This window comes from Lipophrys pholis, assembly GCF_963383615.2.
Source record: "Lipophrys pholis genome assembly, chromosome: 2".
Lineage (NCBI taxonomy): Eukaryota > Metazoa > Chordata > Actinopteri > Blenniiformes > Blenniidae > Lipophrys > Lipophrys pholis.
In genome coordinates this window covers 21376017-21403032 of record NC_137636.1, presented here as the reverse complement: position 1 = coordinate 21403032, position 27016 = coordinate 21376017, and the positions used below count along the sequence as shown (strand labels likewise).

Here is a 27016-nt window from a genome sequence, read left to right as displayed (position 1 = left end):
TCTTGTTCTTGTTTTAGCTCATTTATTTTTAACTATTTGGTGGCTTTTGTAGTTTTATCTTTCATATGCTCTTACTCTGTGACTGTACTTGTTTTCTCTGCTATTTATTTGTTTTAAGAACATTTTAGTATTATTTCGACACTGTAAACTTGTTTTATGTACTGCTACCCGGACACACTTGTAAAAGAGATTATTAATCTCAATGTGGTTCTCCTGACTAATTAAAGGCTAATGAAATGTCCAGCATCTGGCGTGCATGTGTAATTGTGTGTGAATGTTCTGGATCATGTGAAGCATGCTGAGATTACTCAAACAGTAAAAAACCAAGTAAAGTTGCGTTACCATGTTTTGTCTTATAGGACTAAAGAACGTGCTCTAGAGGCGACAGAAGTGGATTTGGGATTAAGAATTTGCAGGTTCAATTCCTACCACACAACCCTTGATGCCGCCAGCTCCCCTTAATGAGGCTTCCCACCACATCCTCGAAACAGGAAGGGGAAATGTGGAAAAAAGTGATTTACTAAAGTATGATTTGTTTAGTTTTACTCATTTATAATTTTCAAAGCTACTTAGTAACAATTAGGTGGAGATTCACTTCTTACAGTTTTGGTGCAATGCTGGGACGCATTCAGTTTGTTTAGTGGCATTCATATCACCAGTTTCTATGATGTGTAGAAATAAACACATATACACTGTCGCTTCAAAGACTTCTACACAAGTATAGATTCTGATGTTTCTTCCACTGATGCAAACCTATATAATATTCCACTGACTTGTTCCTTTTATTAAGCAGACTCAAGAGTTTTCATATAAAAAAAAAAAGACTCCTACTTTCAGAATGTGCCTGTCATAACAGGATGAAATCGTTGCCATAAATGTGCTCAACAAAAGAGCAACTGGCTCGATATACTGTATTTTGTCATCTTTATCTTTTTGTATTGCTTAATTTTAAAAGAATATATATCTAAAATTATTTTAGATATTAGATTTCAAATTGCAAAAGTACATTCTGCTTTCGGTTGGGATATAGATTCTGTAGTTCAATGTACCACATGTCTACAGAGGAAAAATTGGTTCAGATCTTATCCAGGAACAGATCGTTTGTAGCTTCCTGAAAATCTTATAAGTATTGAACATAGATAGTTGATATATTTCTGAGGCTTGTGGAGTTAAAGATCACATTTTTTGTTCTCTTATAATAACAGAAAGTCTCCTCCTCTGAGTCCGCTTCCACAAAAAGTCTCTGGTTGTGCAGATTTCATCCTATTAAAGTTTTTTTTTCTCCATGTCCCCACTTGTTCATGTGGGAATGTGGTTTATTCCCTCTGTAAAGGCATCTAGAGATGACTCAGTTGTTTTTGGTGCTATAGAAATAAACTGAACCGAATTGTATTTCAGAGGACATCACTATATATTTTTTTTTAAAACAATACTCCAACTACAAAGACAGAGCCTTGGCTTCACTGATTAAATACTATTTGTTTGAAATTGATGGCAAGGAAGCAGCAGCAGGAAAAATCCTGTTGAGTCATGTTATCAACATGATGTTTTTTCAGTCATTTAAATCTTTAACTGATAAAAAAGAAATTGTGATTAAAACAAAGAAATGGAGAATACAATTAACTATGCTTTAAAACATGTAAACACCCTGGCAATGAGTTTCATGTGGTGGATGCCCCCGGTTAATTACTTTACTCACAAATACAAAAATCAATGCATAACTTCAAAAGGGAAACGTCTGCATCTAGGAAAACAACTGGCGTCTGCACCGATACAACACAAAGTTACATTTCACCCTAAAACTATAACAGAAGGATGTACAATATAAATATAAAGCAAGCGTCAGTGCAAAACCATACGTGACGCAGTTGCAGACCACCAAGAGACGACCGTTTCTGTTATTCTTTGGTAACCATGGTAACTCTGGTCTTGACTGTAAAAGTTTTAGGGCTGTTGTACCAAGATGCAGAGGAATGAAGAAGACAAAATGTGAACTCACGGTTGTCCTTCCGGAGTGTTTTCCGGTATGGCGATAGTGAAGGAAGCGTTAGTGAACTGCGGCGGGCGGTCTCCCGCCACCACCGACACGACAGCGGGGGCACTGCGGCTGCCCAGCCTGTCGGCCGCCACTACAGTCAGCAGGTACTCCCGGTCGCGCTGCAGGGGAAGACCTGTCGTCCGGACCTGGCCATTCTTCCGGTCCACCTCGAATCGTCCGTCACCGCCTGCATAGAAGTTACTGGAGTGTTGAAGCAGCCCACCGATTAATAAAAGCAGATACGGTTCACTGGATTCATGGGAGAAGTATAGTTCAATAACACTAGATAATATAAACATTTTTATAGAAAGTGCATACATATTTTTGTGTTTTTTACAATCTATGGCTTAACAATATGTGGCGAGACTTTCAGTCATACACCATTTCACATGTTTTTGCTATATGTCACCATTATTTATTGATGACCAAAGGAAAACAGCCAAATCTAAAGACGACTTCAGCGTTGGATCTATTATGTATACAATGAATAAATCATCAAAATTGTGGGCAAATTAGTTATTTTAGTCCCCCCGGCTGAGGGTGAAAACATACAAGGGTCCTGAACTACTCTGATCTTCCTGCCAAGCGGAAGGAAACATGGACTCTGTGCTCTCTTCAACAAGGCGCTCGTCTGAATAAAACCCACAATTTCAACCTAAAGCTCTCCAAAAATTGTATTGCTGATTTTATTGTATTTGATTGCTTCTTGTCAGATGTGATGGCAGAGACCACACAGTAGGGTCTGAAGAATGCCACATTCACACTCACTCACCTCACTTCCTGGTTTGATCTGCAGACGGCCATATCTCAAATATTTCACGTCCACACCACAATAATTATTTGATTGACAATATATTTGTCCTCCTCTAACACGGTTTAAATGGACTGCACACATTTTCATGCTGGAAGACGATCATCACAACATTTACTGTTGTACTAATTAGTTTTTTTTCTTTTTGAGTAACCATGCTGGTGGGAGGTCTCATCCTGGAGTGGCAATGGATCAGAGACTCTTTCATACTCAAGCCCAAGCAATCAGCCGTACCATCTGCTGCCATTTCTGGGGGAGCTTTCGCTTTAGGTAGTTTTTGCCAACATTAGGTTTGTGCAGTGTCATTTGTGTTTCCCCCTCCCTCTGTCTTAGTTGGTTTAACCCGTCATCTTCTTTTCAGTGTTTTTCTGTGACATGTTTGGTTCTTAATGCAACTGATTATCGGACAAACGGGTAAATAAATAAGCAATTTTCCCGACAAACATGTTCATCAATGTCAGCTGGGGAAAGCTGAACTCTTCAACGCACTGAACTTCAACAAAAGATGTTAAAATGGAGCAATGGATTGATAGTTTGTAAAGTAAGAAGCTTTTCATCAGTCAGAATTGAGATTTTCAAATAAAGTGTGGAGTGGCTCAAGGGACAATTCCTATACATACTTTATTTAAGTCTCATTGTACTGAATAAGGCCACAATCAGAATATATTCAGATGAGTCAATGGTCTATATGTCAACGTCCACTGCATGCAATGTGAATAAGTATAAAAGTGTAAAGTGACAAGGCACAATACATGTCATGCTATATGTCAGAAACAGCCTTCAGAAGCATCATTAGACTTTATTTATGACCATTTTTGGATGAAAACTGAAGACCTACAAACAAAGTCTTGCATCTACAGAATGATAAAACCCAATGTTGAAAAGTGGATGGCAACACTGCTGCGAGAGGTGTGACAAAGCTTTTAGTGGATGACTCATCAATTCCAATGAATGAAAAGCTGTCTAGACACTAGCATCGATGTTTACGTTTTATTAATAGATAGATCGCTGCTGTTTTGTCTCTTCCATCCCCAGATGGAAACTTGGGAGGATCACCCCTTTAACACCTTTTAAATGAGCACCAGAAATAGTGACATGGCAAACAATAAGAAAAGTCATTATTTTGCATGATGGAGAAATTAATGGCGTCACACTGGTAAATTGCATTAGCATGAATAGCCGAGTCCAGTGGCTCAGAGGAGAGCAGCAGGAATAGTACAGGCCTTGCCTTCAACTGGATTCCCTGTCAACAAATGATTAAACACTCATTTTCAAACCCAGAAAATTATTGATTTGATCTTCTCAGCCCTGTTTTCAATTGGTGACACAAAGGGGGTATCTTCTTTTCTTCTTCTTTTTGGGAGAATTTGAAGAAGAATCATTGGACTGTGCAGTGTGGTTAGTGAAAAACTATTCTGTTGGTGCAAGTGTCTGGCTACAGCAGACACGAACAACATGGGAGTTCATGAGTTAATGATAAACCAACTCACCAGCGAAGAACAGATCACAAAGAACCAGATCACAGATAAGAAGTACAAACTAAATGGATCCAAATAGCCTCTGAGAAAGACTCTGGAACCTCTCTAATCTGTGAATAGAACAATTCACTCTAAACATTACCAATGGAAATACATGGACATTCGTATGAACAGATGACCAAGTTGGATTATTATTATGGCGACTGTCAATAATAAAACTACCAAGTCCCAGGAGAATATGGACTGGGAGTCATGACACTCTGGAGGAAACGTTGTTCTTACTGTCCAGCTACTGAGCATGTGCAGAAGAACTAGTTACTATGGTCATGGTGACCAGGACAAACGAGCAGAGTTTTAGAAAAGTTGTGTAAACGGGGCCTCAGTTGTGCAAGATGTGCTTTGGATTTTTATTGAACAAAACCACAACTTATCTTATGCTCTCTGGATGGGTGCATGTCCATCCTCAACCGAAATACGTTTCTTTTAAAAATCCAAATTTTCAGACATTATCAGGATAAAATGTCCTGTTAGAGATATAAGTTGCAGTAAAGGTCCCGCTTTCACTGCTGTTACTGGCAATATATATTATGCAGAATCTTAACTTGCTTAGTGGAGGAGTGGCCATTTTGAAAAGTTCCACCATGGGAGACTTTTTTAAAAAAGTTGTGTCTTTAGTGGCTCCGAACAAAAGTTTTCTGTTTTCACTTGAAAACGTTATTCGCTGGACTTATTTGATGGCATCGATAGTAAATACACATCAGTAGCTCTTTGGAAGGTACACAGACATGCTACAAAAATAAAGTTCTGGTAAATTCTAGGCTCCAGGTGTAAAAGACATTCATGCCTCATGGGGTAAAACATTGTTTAAACTGACTACTGCTGCTCATATATAGATTTGTCATGGTGTACGTCCTGGTGTAAGAGGTCATGTACACGCTGTGGAGAGAAGAAATAAACCTGAAATAAACAGCTTACCATCGGAGAGAAAGTACTCCACTTCACCATTGTTTCCCTCATCTCCATCCTGAGCGTAGAGCTTATAGACAAGTGAACTGGCCGGGGCGTCGGGGGAAACCACCGCGAGGTAGGGGGCTGGAATCATGCTCCATTCAGGGATATTGTCGTTCACATCTGTCACAGTCAGCTCCACTCGCACCAAGTACCACTCAGGACCTGGAAAACAAGGGAAAGGCACATCAGAAAGAGTTAATTGTGGCGACCATACAAAGTTTTTTTTGGGTTGACCAACAGTGTCAGAAATGTTTTTCTAGTTTCTGCTTTCAATTAAATATTTAAGCCTACAAAGCTCACACACTTCAAAGAGGCCTCTTGCCACCTCCATATTATATTTTTGTCCTCAAAGCTCCCCTAACACATTACTGCTGTGCTCCTGTTGCTATTGTTTTTCTCCAGCATAATGGCTGCGGACACGCAGCCAGAACTGGCCCACTGTTTTCCTCCGACCAACTGTGCTGCTCGGGGAGACAGTATCAATCCAGCAACTGGTCCGAACCAGCTGGCTCAGGTAGCGCTGCTGCCAGGTCAAAAACAAATAATGAATGTGCACGCACAACAGTGCCAATAAGACAAGGAAAGGTCTGCGGCTCAAAGCCAGTTGTTTTGATGAAAAACAGACTGTTTAGTCTAGAGAAAACAAGAAGGACTTACAAGCCAAACCTCATCAAGCACTACAATTATAATGCATATTCCATAGCTGTGAATAGAAGACATGAGAGGACGTAACAGAGGTGCAGTGGTTAGGTAGGAAACCTTACATAGGTGATTCCATGCGGAATTTGCATGTTCTACCTATGACCCTGGTATGGATAGACTGGAAACATGTCCAGCCTGAAGTACGAATGTCTGTGACCTCCCATTGTTAATGTTTAGAGCGGATTGTTCTCTGCTGCACGTGTGTGTGGTTTCACAACAAAAACAAAAATCGTTTTCAACATTTCCGCTATTGCTGTGCAATTGGACACCGTTTTCAAGATGTTGCCATGTAAACATGAAACTTTTTTGAAGCACATATATGCAACAGCAATTTTTATTTTTTTTTTCTCTTGAAATGTCATACAAATGCAGCCTCAGACAAAATGTCCAATTTTAGTTTTTCAGGAGATAAAATGTACTATTATAACCTCTGATAAATATGTTAACACATTCACCAGAGGTAAATATGATACCTCTGGTAACATATTTACTTCATATTTCCATATTTACCTTGAGGCAAATGTGCTACAACTTGACAGTTTGGCTGCACAACGTTCAACTATACTGTCAAGTGGACTCCGTGGATTTAATGAAATGTGTACTGAGAACAAAAAACATCCGAGGAATAATCTGGAGGAGGCTGAGTTCACGTTTACACGTACCCGGGTATTTGAAAAAATGTTGATATGTCTGCGTTACACATAAACGCAGCTCCGACTCACCACAAACGATCATTCCTGAAAACTCCGGCTGCAGTGGAGATCTGGATAAACCCTGTGTCTGTGGTTCAATCTAAAGGGGGGGTAGGCAGAGATTTACATCACAATTTGTGACATGGTGTTTTTTCCCAGGATTCTGATTGACTATCATGGCTTCATGCTTCTCGCTACACTGCCCCCTAAAGGTTTGGCATGCTCATAGCAGCTCTGAACCAGGTGTATATGCGGGTCCGTGTAAATGAAGATTTGTTTTTTAAGGTAGAGGGCGAAATGTCCGTTTTTGTAAAAACCCAGGTACTTGTAAACGTGGCCTGAGGATTCCACCTCTGCATCCAAGCCAATAATTATAATCAGTGCTAAGTGAGCTGCACCTGTCGTAAACAGCAATCATTGTGACACTGGTGAAATACAATCGGTCTCATCTGCACTTCCAATCCCTCCACCTACAAAACGGCATGCAGGAGTGTCTGCTGCTCACAGCAGGGGAGCACAAGAGCGATTTCAGTACTAGAGCCAGATGATTGCTCTCAATTCTGTCAGCTTGGATACCTGTTGGGCCGCCGAAAAGAAAGAGGCTGATTTTCACTTGGACTATGTTATACTGCAGCAACAAATGCAAGTAGAGCGGTGGGAGGCAACAGCCTTTGTGGGTACAGCTGTGCACTAAATGATGCAAAGTGGGCAGAGAGCAGAACGAGAAGTATTTACCAAGTGAGAGGGCGCAATCAAATAATATAGAGCGCAGCGGGGGGGAAGCAGCAAGAAAAATAGGAGCTGAGTGTCACATGAATGGGATTAAGAGTGAGGCGCAGAGGCTGAAAAATGACCCTGTGGTTGTTATAGAAACAGCAGAACAACGGAAAGTAGAAGACGGGAGAATTAGGGATGGAAGGAAAAGAGAAAGGCACAAGCAAGCTATTGCATAAATCAATGGCATTAGGGAAGAGAGGGAACGAGGGAGAGTTACAAGGAAAAAGCGGACTTCAAAAGAAGACAGAAGAGTGGAATTAACCAGCCATATCTTGCAAAAGAAAAAAAAAACAACAAAACAACAACACGGCACTTGACCCTGGGGTTCAACCCATGCATTTGTTGATGATCTCTCTTTCTTTTTATCTCACTCTATCTCTTTTTATCTCCCCCCGCTCTCTGTGGTCGGAATAGATTCATAATTAATTGGCAAAAGGACAATGTAGCTTTGGGAAGGGAGGGACGGCATTACTGAGATAATAAATCACTGGGTTAATATACAGAGGGCAATGCCAAAATACATCTTACACACACACACACACACACACACACACACACACACACACACACACACACACACACACACACACACACACACACACACACACACACACACACACACACACACACACACACACACACACACACACACACACACACACACACACACACACACACACACACACACACACAGAAAACACCCACTTCCCATACGAATAACGATCATCAGTGATTAGTGGTTAATGAAGGACCGTAGGGAGAGGGAGCTCATTGCGATTGCAATCCCTCACACTAATGCATCTTGGTGCATCTAATGGTATGCTGCAATCCCTAGAAACAACAACACCTGCAATTACTAATAACACCATGGAAGGCTGCTGTCATGGCCGCCAAGCTCGTCAAGTTGCGAGTCTAAACATGTCTAAATGCTGCCCCCTTCATTGGTAGGGTTCTGAATGTTACCCCCTCCCCCTCTTTGGCATCATCAATATTTAGTATGACAGGATCACATTCTAATCCAAGGGGGTGTCAAACACATTTTAATTCAGGGCCACATATATCCCAGTTTCACCTTGAGTGGGTCAGATTGGTAAAATAGTGTCATAATAACCTTTAAATTTAAGCTTTCAAGTTTTTCTTTGTAGTAACGCAGAGTATACTTGATAAAAATGTCTATATTTTTTACAAAACCAAACAATTACTATGGCAAATGACTCAAATGACAACAAAAAGTAAATTTTAATGAAACCGTCTGGTGCAAAATACAGTGAATTGTAAAAAAACTAAAACAAAAAACCCTCAATACAATGTCCAAAAATCAATGTTCTCTTTGGCCAAACCAAGCAAATGGTACAAATCTCAGATTGGAGCCACTTGCGGGCTGGGATTGGCCCACAGACCTGATGTTTAACACCCCTGTTCTAGTTTAGTCATCTCATCTGTCAGTTCATACCATCTGATAATAGATACTTAATGCAATAAACATTATAAAAGCCAATCAGTGAAAGTTGTCCTCAGATTTTTCTTTTCTAAAGAAACAGACTCATCTCATCCGAAAGACCTTGAACTTCCATCTTTTGCCATAAAAATGCATTGAGATTATTTTAGCTCGCAATAAATATGTCATCCCGAGCCGAATTTTATCCATAATGCAGATTTTAAAAAATAGAATGCACATGTGATTCCACTGTAAGTGTAAACCAGGTTACATGAAAGGTTGTTTAGCTACTTACAAAAGAAATAATCCCACTTTTCTTTTCCATTATGCATCAAGCGCCGACATATTTTCCTTTTACTATTTGGTAGTGGAAGTAGTAGAGGTGTTCACAGAGATGGAACTGAAATGTTTGCTCTGCTTGCCGCAGGTTGCATCTTTAATGTTTTTGGAAGTGTCTTCATTCATCTTTTCACGCGAGAAATATGGCCTCAATTCACACACAGCCTTCTGCCGTGTTTCAGATGTCACCCAAATACAAACCCTGCAAGTATCTACACTGCTGCTGACTCAAAACGCACTAATCACAGTAATTACTACTTGAATCCATGATAATAACAGCATTTATTGTGGTTTAGTATCAAAAATCATGACCCCGTGGTCTTTCTAAATGCGTCAAAACGCTTCATCTGACACCGACGCCGATATGCGACCCGCCACGTTTGTCATTTAAACAGTGAAAAAAACGAAACAAGAGGGAGATTCCTACATGGGGCGCGCACTTATCTCCTCTAATGAGAGGCAGATACAAGACAAAACTGATTTGTTGCGCTATCTGTGGTGTCAGTCAATTACCATTGTGACCAATTAATCTTTCAGATTCGCACGCTGTAATTTTCACTCTCGCATGCAGCAACATGCTTGGAGTGCAGAGCTAGACTATCGTTTAGAGAGCAGCGAGGCGATGTAAGCAGCAGGCGACATCGTTCTGACTCTGCTGGTCCAAACGTCTCTGCTGATTAAGTTGCACAAACTATCTATCTCCTCCTCTGATAGTTGGTCAGATCATAGTTTAGGATTTTTGTTATGTTTGTCATTCTTATTAATATCAAATAATCTCCAAACAGCAGACATCGCTCGTCCTCTCTCCTCACACATAATACTCTCAAGGTCGTATTATGGATCTTTTATGAGTACTCTGTGCAATATTGGACCTGATACATATAATGCCATCGGTGTCGGTACTTTTGTCATGGCATTATACATGTTTACATGTCTTGGTATGAAATTCTGTTCTGGGAGGCCCGGTCTACACCAAAAACATAAAATAGGAAAGAATGAAATAAGATTAAAACAGAAGAAAAATGTAAAATAGAATAGAAAAGTAATTTATAATTGTTACAATGTAAGATAAACAGATTGGTTGACAAAAATATACAGACTTCACTGAACTGGAAAGAAGACCAAACGAGACACGACACGCAAACTGAGAAGACATAAGTCGTCCACAAAGATTCTGACATTCAGTTCAGTCAGAAAAAGCTGGATCTGAGGCAATAAACTTTGAATACAATGTTTTTGGACTAACGAGACCCATGTGAAAGTGTTGTGAAGCTGTATAATGGGAGATCCACAATTCGTTCATTAAATCATCCACTTCATGGCACCACGGTGATTGTCCCCTCGACTCGATATATAAACTTGCTGCATCACCACATCCCTGGTCCCGTCAGAACAAGTCAAACTGTGAGTCTGATTGGAACACAGACGCGTTGCTTTTTTTCTGTCTTCCTGTGACCCGGAAGACCTCAATCAGCACCTTTCTGACTCTTCAAACCCTCGGTCTCCTCCTCACAATCCCTCATTTAGACTGTGTATGTGCATGCATACTAGCTGCGTCCTCAAAACCAGCTCTCGCAGTCAGAGGGGAATTGAAACCAATAAAAAAAAAAAAAGGGAGCGGGGGGGGGGGGGGGGGGGGGGTGAACAGAATAAGGGAGAATAAGAAAGCGAGACAGAGGAAGAGAGAAAATAGAAAAGAAGGCCAGTTAATTCTGTGAGGATTACAAAGGGCTATTTGGCTCTCGTTGGTAACTGTTCCAGCCATAATCTGTTTGAACGAAAAGCTGCTGCCTCCTTAGCAAATTTTTCAAATTTCTACACCGAAGTGCCAATTAAAGTGAGGGATGAGAGAGGGAGACGGAGCGCGTCACAGCGAGAATCAAGCTTTAGTTCCTACACTAATTGCAAATGGTACAAACGGTTGGCCAATAGTTTTGCTGCTTTCTCGTCCAGCACAGATACTCATAATTGAAAATGTTCAGCCTGCCATTATTGTGCTCAAAACAAACCCCAGCGCACGCTCGTTTGCATGAGCACTCGGGGACGCTACACATTCACAGAAGTGCTACAGCTAATTTACAGCCGATGGTATCGGCGAGAGTGGGTGAATATATCCAAATCGATATCTCAATTAGCTTCACATTCACATTAGTACAAGTAAATCAAATCAAATTGTTGGTGCGCTGATGTTCTGGGAATGGATCTGAAATGAAGGAAGGGCATTAACAAGCCACATAAAACTACAACCTTCCGGCATGATGCCAAGGTTCCCACCAGTGTCTTGTACAGTCAGTCATGTTCAAACAGTCTGTTGTTTAAGCTGTAGTGATCTGTTTTCTTCGGGCAACACAACCGGAAAACACCAATTGTCCAAATAACTAGCGTTGAGAGAAATCACAGAGTAGTGATAATAAAGCGTGTTCACTCCTCCGCTGGACAAAGAGACAACAGTTTCCCCAAACACAAACTTGAGGAAACAATATAATTATAAATTCACTTACATGTGAATTCATAAATGTTCAATCGTCTTCTTACTGGCCTATTCCACATGGGCCCGTCGTTGCTCAGCTTGTCCCGGGGGAATTTGATCAATTTCCAAGCAAGATTCCACCATGGTGCCAGTGGGCAAACTAATTTATGGATTTTCATGGGTTAACGAGCTTCATGCAGCTGATATATGGGTGATGCGTTCAGGTGCATCATGTACCTCCGACCTGCGATTAATCACAACCAACATCCTTGAACCAACCGATTTGTTTCAAAAATATTTCCAATGTGATTGCTCTGGATTCCAACATCCACCTTTAATGAGTTTTCCAAAAAAAAAAAATAAATAAAATGTGAATGCACTTTGGATCAAACAAAATGGAACCTGGGAAAGAGTCAGAGAGATTTCAAGGTGCTCTGTGGGCAGTGAGAGAGACTGAACAGGTTGAAAGAAAATCTGACAAATGAGCAAAAGCAACAGTGATGAACATGCACAGGTGGCATGAACAAGGGGGGAAAAGAATAAAAAACTCCTTCTTCTTGTGAAGATCCTGAATTCCCCTGAGCTCCGTGGCGTGACAGAGCACATTTCAAGTCCTTGCTTTATTTTGATGAAGAACTTAACGGCTTCACCACCGATGTTTTGGAAACACAGCAGACGGCCGCGTGCCAAATCTCCAATAAATCTAATCTGCAACGAAGAACTGGGGAGAAACCAAGAACTGACCAGCGCCGGAGTTCAGTGTCTGCTGGCTTGGTAACACTGCAAACTGTGTTCAAAGCAACCATTACTTCAGGTTTACAACCTATCCAGTGTTTGTTTGAATGGAAAATCAGTGATGATAAAATAGCTAAAGTAGAAGGGAGACTTTAGAGAACTTCACGGTGGATAAGTGGTTCACCATTCAAACTTTCCTTTTCAAAATTGTTTTCATTTCGCTGACTTTACTTCTAAAGCAGCAGTCTTATGGTAGTGACTGGTAATGTGGGGAGTTCAGAGGTCATATGAAGAGAGTGCATGTGGAAGTATTGTGCACAATAAATCACTGATCATTCACAACACTAGCAGGTGTAATGTACAAATCAAAAAAGACCGACTGAACTGCAATAAATGCTGAGTCCATGCACTTTATGATCTGTATGCTAGTATTACGTGACCAATCACACGGAGCAGTGCAGCGAGAAGCCCCGCCCACTGAGCTTACTGACTTGTCATGACGAACCGAACATATTCAATTACACTCCAACTTTACTTAATACTTGGTCGCCACAGGACAGAAGCGACAAACAAAATTACAAGGAAAAAATAACAGAATAAAACTTTGTTTGTGAAACACTACTGCTTTAAAAAAAAGAAAAAAGAAAAATGGTAAATGTCCATTTCTAAATTCAAAGCAACACTCCATCTTGAATTTTTTTAGGATCCACAAGGTGTTGAGAGATGCCCGATCATTGTAGGTAATCAACGTTGTCATCAAATGAATTCAGACTGGCCAGCAGCTCCAGTGGAAGGTGTGTATTCTGACACTTGAAATTTCCAGCAATTTGTAGCTCAGAGTACACAACACACAATGTATTCTGCTACTAAAGGCTTTGAGAGGACTTTGTGGCCGGCACCACCAGATTCCTACCCTGTACCAAGAAATGCCTCATCGTTTCTATTCCGCCTCATAGCCGTGACACTCCGACACTATTTGTTTTAGCACGGAAAGCTTGGAAATAGATTTTTCTTTCTCAAACTAATGACTCACTTCTAACGGCTGCTACCTGATGAATTTTAATATGATTTTCAGTAAATGAGCAATAAAAGAAATAGTTTTTTTGCAGAAGCGAAGGTGAGGAATGCTGAGGTGTGGCGAGGCTTGATTTAATGGAGCTATAAAATAATAGAAGGAGCAGTTTTGACCTCGTTTGAATAAGTTATGTTGGTGTAAATCACAGCAGGGGTGTTGGGTGGTAGCCACATCATAACTGGTATATTGGAGCAGATTGGGGGAGGGAAACATATTTTCAAATGTTTTGAAAGGCATTGACATATTTTACTGTATTCTATAAATGTTAGTAATCCGGTGAGTTTAACTGAAAACTCTCTTTGTAACTTTTGTCAATTTTCAAGGTTTGGCAGGTCCCTGAGCTGTTAGACCAGCGTCTCTCCATTTTCATTGCCTCTAGAGGACGTGTCTCTTAATTTCAACACTATAACAATCGCAACCTTTTAAGTGGAATTTTCCTCTTTTCGAAATCCATGTTGGATGTTTCGCAGAAATCACCCACGCTGGCCATAGATGTTGCTTCAGGCCCTGTTTACATAAGACCTTCAAGTGAAAAAAAACAAAAAAAAACAGCTACTGGAGTATCCGTTTCCACGACAGAGGTGCTCGGAGCCTCTGAAGACGACTTTTTGAGAACGGCTCACAGGATGGAACGTTTTAAAAACAATGCACTACATCGTTAATGTTCGTCATGTGTTGTTCTCTGCTGTATGGGTGTGTGGTTTCAGTAGAATAACCAACGGGTGGACCGACATGAAGACTGCATGGTTTTCAGTGTTTCCACGTAAACAGACAGCCATTTTCAAAAACGCTATCGAGCAAACTCTTTTTCCAAAAACGAAAACGCCACGACAAAATTCACTTGAAACATTGTTGTGTAAACTGGGCCTTGGTCAATGCAACATAATACACAGTTGTTTTGGATGTACACACTCTTGAGCTCTGTTACATTGATTTTAAAGGTTATACAGGCTAAAGGTCAAAGGTCAGGAAGATTGTTAGCGAGTCCATCCACCCCAGAAACAGACTGCTCTTGCTGCTGCCGTCAGGGTGGCGGAGAGATCACTCTTGTGTGTTTAGTTCTGGAGCAGGTGCAAGGCACATTTCACTGCATGTCATAATTTCTACAATTATGCTTGTGACAAATAAAGACCTTGACGTCTTTTGTATGAACAGATTGAATTCTATTTGGTGAAAAGCAGCAAAAATGGCTCATTTGGCTGTACCTGTTGTAGCTCATTGGTCTACCTGTTGTAGATGACGTATGAAAAGCACATTTCTGAACATGCAATCCGAAATCCTGCTGTAGATGTACAGCTTGTGTGAAAAGACTTACTCAAATACCCAAACATGACCTAACACATGAATGTTCCATGAATCACTTGATGTCATATCACCCTGCCTAAGCCACTGATTGGTGGAGTCCCTTCCTGAGATTACTCCACTTCCCATCAGGAACTGTGATAGCAGCTATTGTTTACCGGCTTCAGTCTGGGGATTACTGCTGAAACCTCAGGTGACGCACAATAGGAGCACAATGTGTCCCTCATTTAACTACCTACTAATGACTTGATCCTCGAATTAACTAAGAACCACTTTGCCGAGGTCAGTGTGTGTGTGTGTGTGTGTGTGTGTGTGTGTGTGTGTGTGTGTGTGTGTGTGTGTTCCTGACTCTTCAGTTCATCTGGGGTAATCTCTGATCTTTAATGAAGTTAAGATGTGCTGAGATTCCGAGCAGATTGCAACCTTCTGTCTCCTCCGCCTTTGTCTGACTCGTCATTGAATAGCTTAGCATATATGAATATGAAAGTCATTGCCTTTTTTTTTTTTTTTTTTTTCGTAAACATAACTAAAGTTTAAGCATTAGCGGTTATGACAGTGCCAAGTGCTGGAAGCTGGAAGCGAAGCTGGCTGCTGTGGTTGCCGTTGGTCTCAAACACTGGGAAGCAGCTCCCACATGGTGGGTCAGCCGACGGGGAAAATCTTAACACCAGCCGCCAACCGAAGCAGATATTTTTGGTTTTAAATCTCCCTTGAAATTACCCAGAGAATTACTTCCACGTTCAGTTGCTAAACAGTGATTGCTTATGCATAAACTCTCAATACTTTCCTCGTAGAAATGAAAAAGCTTATAGTTGTACTGCGGCAGCTTTCAGGTTAAAAACAAAGATTATTGTTTATTTCCTGGCAAAACACACACACGCACACATATTATTAAAACAGATAAACATGTTGTCAAAATCTCTGAGGCATTCTGGGAACGACATTTTCAAACAATGTTCGGAGCCACTGAAAAATCGACTTTTTGAAAACGAGTGGAGTTTTTTTTTGAAAATGCGTTGACTCCATCTCCATGGAAACGCCGTAATAACAATCCAAATCGGTCGTCCGTTCATACAAATGTCCTTGTACCCCCATCGGTAATGTTTAGAGATTGTGCTCTGCTTTTCATTTTTACTCTTTTCATTACAGAAACAAGTAACAGCGCCAACGAGTGGCCCAACATGGAAAAACCCCGACATGTTCACTTGTAACGTTGCTGCCTAAAATCGTGTGCTTAAAAAAAACAGTAGCTCTCACTTGCTTGACGTATGACCCAGTTAGTTAATCTTTTCAGGGTGAACCTCCACTGTGATTTATTGTTTCATAAGAAGCTAAAGTTGGTGGTCAAAGATAATGTAGAATAAAAATCTGATGATTGTGTAACTTTTCTTTCACGTAAAAAGATACTGTTACAAACTGAGAGTGGGCCCAGTGTGTTTCCGTACTTCACAGACCAAATGGAGAATTAAGGTAATGACTTGAAGATGAATGATCGTACACGTGGATTTGTAATCAGCTTCAGGACTGTCAAACGGTTGAAGAGAAAGAAGATGCAAACCCATTTTTAAATCGTGACGTGTGACGTTTGCCACTGCACGCCAGGAAGGAAACTAAAGAGCACGTGTTACCAGACTGAATCGTGGGGGAATCTCCACCGTGATCATCAACCTAATCTAATGCTTCCCTTGAAGACACACAATAAAAGTCAGCAAAATGAGTTTTCATGCCCCCGAGCGACTTAATTTATATCTGAAATCCTGCCATTCCAGCACGCCGGGTTTTAATATAGTGCGGCCCCTATGGCGGAGCTTCAGTTAAAAGACAAAACATGTCCTCTGCCTCCCATCAGTCAACACAAACCTGCTCCCACGTGTCACTAAATCAAACACTTCATTAAACAGAGGCCCATCACGGTGATGGAGAAGAAAACAGGAAGGAGGATGCTTCAGATGTCGGTGACAGTCAGTCTGTTCCCATTCCAGCACACCGACACATGTAGGAAGGACTTTTTTTTTTTATTACCCGGCATAAATCTTAATTTGAAAACACATTTTTCATACATAAACATACAAACCAGCTGGGATGTGTCTTCATGCTGTAATACCCTTAAAGACAGCTTTATACGTTGCTCAATGTTTCTGATTCATTGTTGTTGTTTTCAGTCTTGTGTAAAGTCCATTTCTCCCATGCGTGACTCCCAGACAGTATTTTAGTTTTATAGGTGATATTGCTAGTTTTATAATTGAGATTCTCCTCTAATAGCGTCATCTTTGTCATCTGTCCCGACGAATGTACTCTTGATTAAGGTTTATAGCGTATTGTTCTCTGCACCCCAAGTGAACTCAGACACTTTAAACAGATAAACTCGTCCAAAGTTTGACTCACAGCAACACAATATTTTGCTCCACCAAACCTCTGAATAGTACGTTGAAGGACGAAAGCAGGCCCGTTTTAAAACAAATTAATTTCCACCATTTCCTTAACGAGTCAAATCCATTAACGGGATGAAACAGGATTATTAGCTGCAGCTCCCTTTGCTGAAACAGGGTCAGTTTCTTTTCTGTGGTAAATTTCAAAAGCAACTTGCAGGCAAATGTTGGAAGAGACGGACTGAAGTTGTTTTTTCTCCCGTGTCTAATTTACTTAATGTTTTATTTTTTTTATCAAGCTGAAAACAAAGTACATTTTTTTTTTGAGAGAATACTCATCACCCAATCTCTATTTATATAACACCGGATTTACAGAAAATTGCTAATAATTGGATGGAACGTGATGATGAAAAATTAAAATCATGTTCCTGCGTTCACATCTGTGCACATCATGTGTGTACATGTACCTGCGTACAAATACGTACAATATCTGGAAAATAATAAAGAAACACACCTCAAACAGTTGAGGACAAACAAGGCCGGCACAATAATGGACAATGTTCAATAATATTATATTAACCATTCAAATCAATAGATTAGTGTAAATATACATGGATCAATCTGAAACACCAGAAATCAATAAATAACACAGAATAAATAAACTAGAAAGTGTGTTGTTTGTTTTTTTTTAATGACAGAATAAATGTTTGTTAACTCACAATTTAACAAACATTCTGAATATTTAAATGTTATTCATGGATAGTTTCATTAACTTTTCAATACTTTCTTCAATGCCTTTTCTTTGTCCTTCCAGCACACAAAATTAAGAAATTGTATTTATTTATCTATTTCTGGAATTTAAAATTCAATATCATGAGGCCTCAGTAGCACCAGCTGACCAAAGTCATCCACCACCACCGCCGGATAAAGTTTGTGATGATGAACAAACATGTCAAAGTTGGAAAAAAAAAACCCCCGACTGGGCTGATAAGAAAAAAGTAAAATATGTAAAATTATGATATAAGTGCTTGTGCACAAAATCCTCTTTGAGGTCTTTTCTGTGTTCGCGAGCTTCACTTCAATACTGGAAGAGTAAATATGATTATAGAAATAAAAAAGTATCCTTAAATGACACCATGGCAGTGTGATTTCCAAGTGTTTGACAGTGTCCTATTAAAAATGAGTATTTACAGTATTTCAGTGAGGTGGTGGTGGTGGTGTATCCCTGGTAAAAACAGGTGATGGATTTCTTCAGGAGTCAAACAGGCCTGAAAAGAGTGCGTGGGGGGGGGGGGGGGGGCTCAAACCTCCTCTGCAGCACCCTAACGCCAACAATCCACGGAGCACGGAAGCAGCTAAACGGATTATTAACGGGATTATTAACGAGCAGGCGTGAGAGGATTAACCGTGTCGCTTTGAAGTCAATCTGACGAAGGCGGGATCAACTTGGAACCCGCTGCCTCACGTTCCCATCCTTCTCTCCCTCTCAGCCTTTTGTTCACCCCCCCCCCACACACACACACACACACACACACTTTTTTTCTTTTTCTCATTTCTGTGTAAATAAAATAAAAGAAGAAGTTTTGTGCTGTTTCTCATTGAGTAAACCCACACAAGCGCCATGTGTGAATAGCATAGACGAGCAGACGTAGGATGTGGTGTAGAATGGCAGGTATTTGTCTCTGGTATTTGTTGAGCTTAAATCCTGGGCACTACACTTTCCATTAGTCGGGTCAAAGAGGCTACACCAGTGGTCATTCTCACCCCTCACATATAGTACAGACCTGCTTTACCATTCATTAATTATTGCGTCAGAGTTTGCTGGGAGCAACATCATGAAGAAGACACAGTCTGCAATAAAAGTGTTTGATATTGTTTTTAGAAATATCTCGACCGCAAGGAGCTGCTGAGGCTGCTTGATAAAAGCGAACAGAAATTGAAGTAATTTATCAGTTTCCTTCTTTGTTCCAGTATCTCCACAGAGCTTCTTACACACCTCGCGTCAACATGGTGCTCATGAATACAAATATACACATATGATTCACTCTCATTTACCATACTGGTCCAATAGATGGAAAACAGCCGGGCTGGACATCCATTCTACAAGGTCCCTGCTTGGTGTGACACTTTTTTTTTCTCACAACTATTAAGGCCTTGTTGACACGGCAACATTTTCAAGTGAAAACAGAAGATCTTTAGGTGTCTGTTTACATGACGAGCTCAGAGCCACTGGGTATGCAACTTTTTTGAAAACACGGAAAACAACCGTCTCAATGGAAATGGGTGCCATGGTAATGTTTGGAGCGTATTGTTCTCTGCTATATGTGTTTGCGGTTTCCTTACAAAAACGACCAACAGAGGAAACGTGTGGCCCTTCGTGTTAATTACATTGTTTACGGTGTTTCTGCAAAGTAAACGCAAAAATGTTTCTCAAACCAAAATGCGAAAAAAATATTTTTACTTGAAATGCTCTCCCCATTTACAAAACAAATTCAAAAATTAAAATGCCTCTAAAATACACAATAGCAAACTCCAACATATCATGTTGTGGCTAACTGATGAGAGTCAGAAGATGATTTCTTTCAGTTAGAAGTGTACACATTTGGTAACGTTAATCACTTTTGTCCAGCATTCTTGTTTAGAATAAAAACAGCAATTCAAACAGTGTCTATCTGAGCACTGGTATCTGCTGATGATGCGTGTTCACAATATAAATGGGAGTGACAAGGCTCCTTGCATCTCACACGTGTTCAAAATAAAAACCTTCATTTATGAGCCTGCTGTGTATTAAAAACAAGGCGCATCAATTGAACGACCGAGATTAATACATTTCATGCACTCTACGTCATCTCTTCATCGGTTCGAGGGTCCTTGGCCTGAAAAAAGCCCATGAGCAGGCCATTAGTTTGGTTGGTGAGGTATTGTCATTAATCCTGGAACAGACTCAGTCCTGACATCAGGACGGATAGATAATAGATAGATAGATTAATAGATGGGTAAATTAATCGACGTCACTGTACTATTAAAAGTGCTTTCGAGTTAGTGCAATATGCACAGAGTAAATATAAATATAAAATTCTGTACATCTAGAAAAATAGATCAAACATGAGCAGACTGCAAACATGAGAGCGTCATAGTTTATGGATGGTTACTGATGTCTGATAACAACCGTTTTTGAGTCTGTCGTTCTTCCGATCGCCTGATAGTAAGACAAAAGTCTTACAATGGTGTGAGATTTTTGAAGGCAGCAGGAACTGTGCAGGTCCTCCGGTGTGGGCAGAGGGGAGCCGACAGTCTTCTGGCTCGTGTTAATGACCCTCTGGAGCGTTTTCCGCTGGGCCGCTGTGGTGCTAACAAACAACTATCAGGACTCGTTCCAATCCAAGTTAAGTTACTTGTCTCCCTGTTCCTGTCTGCCCTCCTTCAGTGTGTGATTATCTGACTCCTCCTAATGTGCTTCACCAATCTTCATCAATTAACTAAATGTTGAAGTCTTTTGATAAGTCAGCATAGACAAATGTTGGTATTTATTGTTGTTTCAAAAACAATCCAGAAACACTTATTGTACTGGTACTGGTAGAAAGCAGAAAGTGTAAGGACACACAGACTGTTGGTGGCTGTTAATGTAGTTTGAGTTCCTTGGCTCCCAGATGACAAAGAGGTGAGGGAACCAGAAGCTGCCATTGTTTTCTCTTCAGTTATGGTCACCAAACAGCATCTTATTGACAAGGAACAGATGCATGCCCCCCCCCCCCCAGCCTCAAACTACTGAAAGTAAATGTGCTGATGAGTCAACATTTGGAGCACTTACATAATTATTTTTTTTTCATCCCCACTGTGGCTCTCAGTACTGAGTTATGAGGTATCACTATATCACAAGCACTTCTTACTCATTATCAAATTTCTGATGCTTTTCTTGGTTAAGGTACTCCGCGTGAGAATATAATCTTCCCGAAACATCACAGTGATTTGTTTTATATTGCCGTCAGTCATTAGAGTGGTAGTTTTAATTTACAAATCTTTTCAAAACCCTGTTCTCATTACTCCAACATTGAAGATAATAAGTACTCTGATGTGTGTGTGTGTGTGTGTGTGTGTGTGTGTGTGTGTGTGTGTGTGTGTGGGAGGGGTGAAAAAAGGATGTAACAACATACTTGAATCGTCCAATTAACCCTTTATAGGTCACTCACTAAACTACTAAGATACTTCTCATTAAAATATTTCTACAATTAAAAATTTTACTTCAATAAAATGTTATTTACAAAACGTACATTATATGTGGCTTAATAATTGTTACAGTACTTTATTCGGAACAGTGCTGACGTACAAACACAGTTTATCACATTTTTTTAGAAATAGAAGATGCTTTACTAAAGTGGAAAGGGGCCACACATTTTGGGGCTTATGTTAATTAAGGAAATACAAGAAATGTGACACTTTCCAAATATTTATAGATCTTTTTTGTTTTCTTTTTTTTCCCTCTATTCTATATATATTATATTCTTGTATGGTTGGTTTGGAAGAGAAACTAAGAGAGGTACAAGTTATCAAATATGATCAGTTTCCCCGTTAAGAGTCCTCATTGGTCAGTGTGGTTCATCTTATTCAACAAAACAAGATATAACAAACAAATGTACTGTCATATATAAAACACATGCATTGCGACTTATCCACGAATTGCAATATTTCATGTTTGTATGGCTAATGGTTTTTTATCTAAACATTCTAAACATACTTTTTTTTTTTTGCAAACCCTCCTATTGTGTCAAGCATTTCACAAACAAAATCCATTCTATCAAATGTGACCTGTGGTAAGCAAATAATGCTGTGCTTTGAAAGCTCCACGCCGCTACATCGTCATTGAACTCAAAATCTTCCTACCAAAGCAAATAGTTTGAACTCAAAAAGTTTAGTTTGCCCTTGTTTCTATAGAGATAGAGTTAGAGCATTTTCAAAAAGTTCCACTTTGGCAGCCGTTTTCAAAAAGTTGTCATTTCAGTGGCTACGAGCACCCAAAACACAGCAAAAGTCATGTAAACAGGACCCATCAAGACAAAAACAGCTTTCATTATAATTCTATTATGTATTGCCAGTGTTTGTCTCCACCAGTGTTCGGCTTCACTGGAATGATTTGGCAAATCGAGTCCGCAGTCTTGCTTAAAGTCAATGTTGGAGAAGGATTTAAGTAAGAAAGAGTTCACTGACTTTAGTTGCCTTGTGAATGTTCCATCTAATTAGCCCCCCATGCCTTACTTCCTGAACAGAGTATCTATGGGCACGACTAAAGCTGAGTAAATAGGAGACATATGTTCTCATTACCTGAAAATTGTCACTCCATATTTATGTTTATTATTCAGTGTTGATTCACAATGAACTTGAATCTTTTTCATTGTTGATCACATACATATAACACCTCAAAACCATTAAAAGCTTCTTACTGCTCCACATCCTCAAAAGAGCACAACTATCCCGTCCACTGCTGACTGAGATTAAAGCGCTTGACTATTGTGTCAACCTGGCACATCTGTAAGTGGATAACCACAACTTAAGTCCACCTCAGCTAAGCTCACCCCGCTGTGATCCAAGATTAGCCACCTTGCAGAGTTAAGACTATTTTGGAATTTAACCCACTTAACCCTGGGCGAACCGGCAGCGGAGAAGGAGGCTTATTTGGCGGCCTGAAGCCACCCAGAAAGAATGTGCTGCGAATATCCGATGTGGCCAGTGCTTACGTGGCAAAGCCCTCTCTAAATCTAGTTTTTTTTTTTTTTTTTTTTTTTTTCCTTTATTCTACTGATGCTGACTCCCATTTCCAGCCTGCTACGATCCAGCAGCTGCCTCCAGCTTTGACGTCCCTGCAGAGGCTTCGCGGGATCTCACAGTCTCCGGTTAGAAGAGATGTGCTGTGTCACTGCATCAGTATCACTCAAATCATGGGGCTTGTTTTTATTATGAACATCTACATCCATGTCAGTGGGTCTATCTGCCTCTCCATCTGGATGGTTTGGAGCGATTTTCTGTTTGTGTCCCACTCATCTCCGCAGAGTGATGTGAAATGGCAAGTCGTCAGAGCGACAATACGCTGCAGGCGAGGAGTGTCTGTCATCACGGAGGAACCCTCACTGTGTGTTTGTGTGTGTTGCAGGCCAAGGAACACTTTCGTGTGTGTGTGTGTGTGTGTGTGTGTGTGTGTGTGTGTGTGTGTGTGTGTGTGTGTGTGTGCGTACATTCAGAACAGCAGCAAGTTTTTATTTATTTTATTTTTGTTCTCCCGACAAAAGCTCAAGTGCAAGCTATACCCACTGGCACAGCTGGCAAACTCCAACACACTCAAATACACACTCGCAAAGAAGACAAAAGCAGCTGGTGAACACAGGCGCAGTTTTCTAACTAGTTCATCCATATTTATGATCTCGACTCTGCAGTACATTTCAAGACCAAGTCCACCTCATGCAATGAAATCCAGCCTGGTTATTTGCATTACCTGCGGTCACATTGGATGCAGATGCACAACCTCTTCACGAGGTTACAGGTTGATGCGACGCTCTGAATCTCCACTTGAAAGCAATAAACAATCCAGGTGACTCCAGGCCGCAATGTTGCTTTTGGTTTCCGTAAACCAATCAAACACTTTCATCGGGTGAAAGTCCGTTTCCATTGATCGTCGTTTGCTCTCCCTGATACACTTCACGTGAATATTTAATTGAATTGCTTTTGATCAGTTCAGGTCTTGACAAGCCAATCGGATCCTTTCTGCATTCTTGACATTAGACCTTTTTTTCTCGCTATTGGATTTGAAATCCGAAATAAAATTTGGAATTCTAATGACTGATGAAAAGCTTCGACTTGTGCATCATTTTACTTTTGTGAATCAGTGACTCCATCACAGTCAATCAATTAATAAATCAGCCAATCATATCATGATGGTTAAGCCTGGTTCACACAACAACTTGTCCAATGAAAACACATGGATTTTGCAGTTTTGCTTCAGAGAAGATTCGTTCGCACTACAACATTTTGAAAATAATGTAGATTAATTAAGCAGAAACTGCAGACACACTGAAAACCATGTAGTTTCATGTTGGACCACTAGTGGATGTTGTTCGTTTTTATGTAATGAAACTACATTAACAATAGGAGCACGCGGATACTTGTATGGACAGAGGACCAAGTTGGATTGTTATTACAGCGACTGTCAACTATAAAACTACCAAGTCCCAGGAGAATCTGGACTGGGAGTCATGACACTCTGGAGAAAACATTGTGCTGATTGTCCAGCTACTGAGCATGTGCACAACTACTAGTGACTACAGCCGTAGTGATCAGGACCAGTAGCAGTGTTTTCACCGTCTAGATGGCGACGGAGCCCAAGAGTTTTCAAAAAGTGGTGTTTTATCCCACTTCCAACCAGACAGAGTGGGAGTGTTTTGTGGGCCATTTTCAAAAAAAGATATATTTTCAGTGACTCTGAGCACCGTTGTCGCGTAAAAGAACACCGGAACTCAACAAAAGTTCTGCGTTTTCCCTTTGCCGTGTACAAATCCACAGTTTTGGGCATTCTGGTTTCTTGTAATTTGGGTGAATGCCCTGGTGCCTTTGTGCAAGACTTAACCAATTTCTTCTCATTGCAACAAAAAACTCAAAAAACAAGCAACATTCAGTCACCTGAATCTTTTTCCAGTGATCACCATGTAGAAATCATCAAATCATAAAGCTCAAACTCCCTGACATGAATGTTGAAGTTTGGGTCTCTCAGTCTATGTCTCATCTTTAAACAACTTGTTGAGAGAACATTGCTCAACAATGCTTCTAAAGGAGGTCCTCTGTTTTGTTCGTTGCCGAGTGTGAACGTAGTGGAAATGTTTGCATTTTCATCAGCAAACAACAATTCCAAAAGACCATTGATCTGAATGTGATTGCAACCTGCAAGGATATACAGCAACAAACAGGTACAGATAATTACTACATCACTCTATTATCAGGAGAGATGTTTTCTCGGCGCTGAAGGAGCTGTATCTTTCAATGTAAACATAGTGTTTACAAGACGACACCACCGGGTTGGTTTGAAAGTCTCAAGTGAGTGTCTTAAGAACTAAACAGGCGAAGCTCGAGTCTCACAAATACAATGCAATGAAACAGAAGCACATTTTTAGCTTTTTTTGATCAATAAAAGATAGCAACCCCATGCACCATGAGCAAATTTTATTAATTTGCTAATGCATATTTAATAAAGACATTATACAGTGACATGTGAAGCGAGTTCTTTGACTGATGTTGCTACTCTGAAGGCGACTTCAGGCGCAGCCATTAAAGCCTTCAGCACAAATTAAGAACAAGTCTCAAATCACACAGTGACACTTCTCATTAGCTGCTGCAACTCCAAGAACATTAATGCTTTATATAGGCGTTCTCTCTCTCTCTCTCACTCTCTCTCTGCCCTGGACTTAATATTCTCATATCAAGACTCCATCAGCGACCCCAAATCCTCCGTCAGAGCAGACAGTAACTGACAACAGCACGGAGAGCTTGTTTATAGGTTCAAGGACGCGGCGACAAACAGGGATGAAATGAAACACTGGATGTCAGGGGATACAAGTCAGAGTGGCCCGCACTCCATCAAAGAGCTCGGCAGTCATCACTGTGACGGCTGTGTTGCACATCACTGCTGTCTGGGCAATGACACCCTGCATGACCGACGGGAGAGGAGGAGGCGGAGGAAGAGGAGGAGGAGGAGGAAGAGGTAGAGGAGGAGGAGGCGGAGGAAGATCGGCAGATGTGAAGCTGCCGAACACAAACAGAGCGAGTTAAAGAACATTCCTTAAATAAAAGCAGCTGTTCTCCGGTGGATTTCTCAAACGCGCACTGCACATGAAGAGGTTTTAATTTATGTCCCGGTGCTTTTTTGTGGGTCAGGTTCGGCTCGATATTCTCAGCTTCATGCATTTATGCAGCGAGCCTCCGGGGGACTGTGAGACTCGAACCCCAGACATTTTGAGACGCTCCTCCGCGCCGTTTTTTTTTTTTTTTTTTTTTTTTGTAAATATTATGGTAGGACAGCGCTCTGGAGTGACTCTAGAGGCAGAGGAGGCAGAAACAAAACACCAGCATTGATTTCATCTCCACTGAATTAATGATGGAAGAAAGAACACTTTGGCCAACATGCGGTTTGTAATCTGCTCAGATCTCCTGAACCAGCACTCTCGTTCCCTCTCGCTCCGATCAGAGCTCTCGCTCTAAAAGCTCGCCCTGCAGCTGAAACATGTCATGTTGGTTTCTATAGGTGTGTGATTCAGTTAGGCTGACTCCATAGATTCAAATTCTGGTTCCGTCTTCTGAAGCTCTTCACAGAACCACACTTCTCCCACAGGAACTCTGACTTTGTGTCTATGACTGTCTATGAGGCTGCAGTCACACCAGGATAATCCGGGTCTCAGTTCACTCGCAAGTGAACCATCAGCGGACTTTCCCGCGGACGTAGTGAGAGGACGTAACGTAGAACGCAACGCATTCTGGTGAGAAAACCAACAAAGCGGACCACATGAATCCGCCGAAGCAGAAATGAAGTTGGAAAAAACTTTTCCGGATCAGACTTCACTTCAGGGACTTTCTGGGAAAGTTTTCCAACTTCCGTATCTCCCATTTTCCAACTCTTCCTTGCGCGCTGTTAGCTTTGTTAGTTTACGACCCAAGATGCATTGCGTTCTACGTCACGTCCTCTCGCTCATTCCGCTGGAAAGTGGATAGAGGATAGGTCACTCGCAAGTGAACTGAGACCCACG

General features: G+C 40.8%; 1 protein-coding gene across 1 annotated transcript in view; it reads right to left on the bottom strand.

Moving 5' to 3' along the window:
• LOC308106697 (neural-cadherin) overlaps positions 1-27016 on the bottom strand; it is a gene marked incomplete at its 3' end in the record, with an annotated part of 401833 nt that overhangs the window by 290530 nt on the left and 84287 nt on the right. The window contains 2 exon segments of the mRNA XM_080458585.1: positions 2000-2225; positions 5303-5500. Of these exon segments, the coding sequence (XP_080314711.1) occupies positions 2000-2225; positions 5303-5500 (424 nt within the window).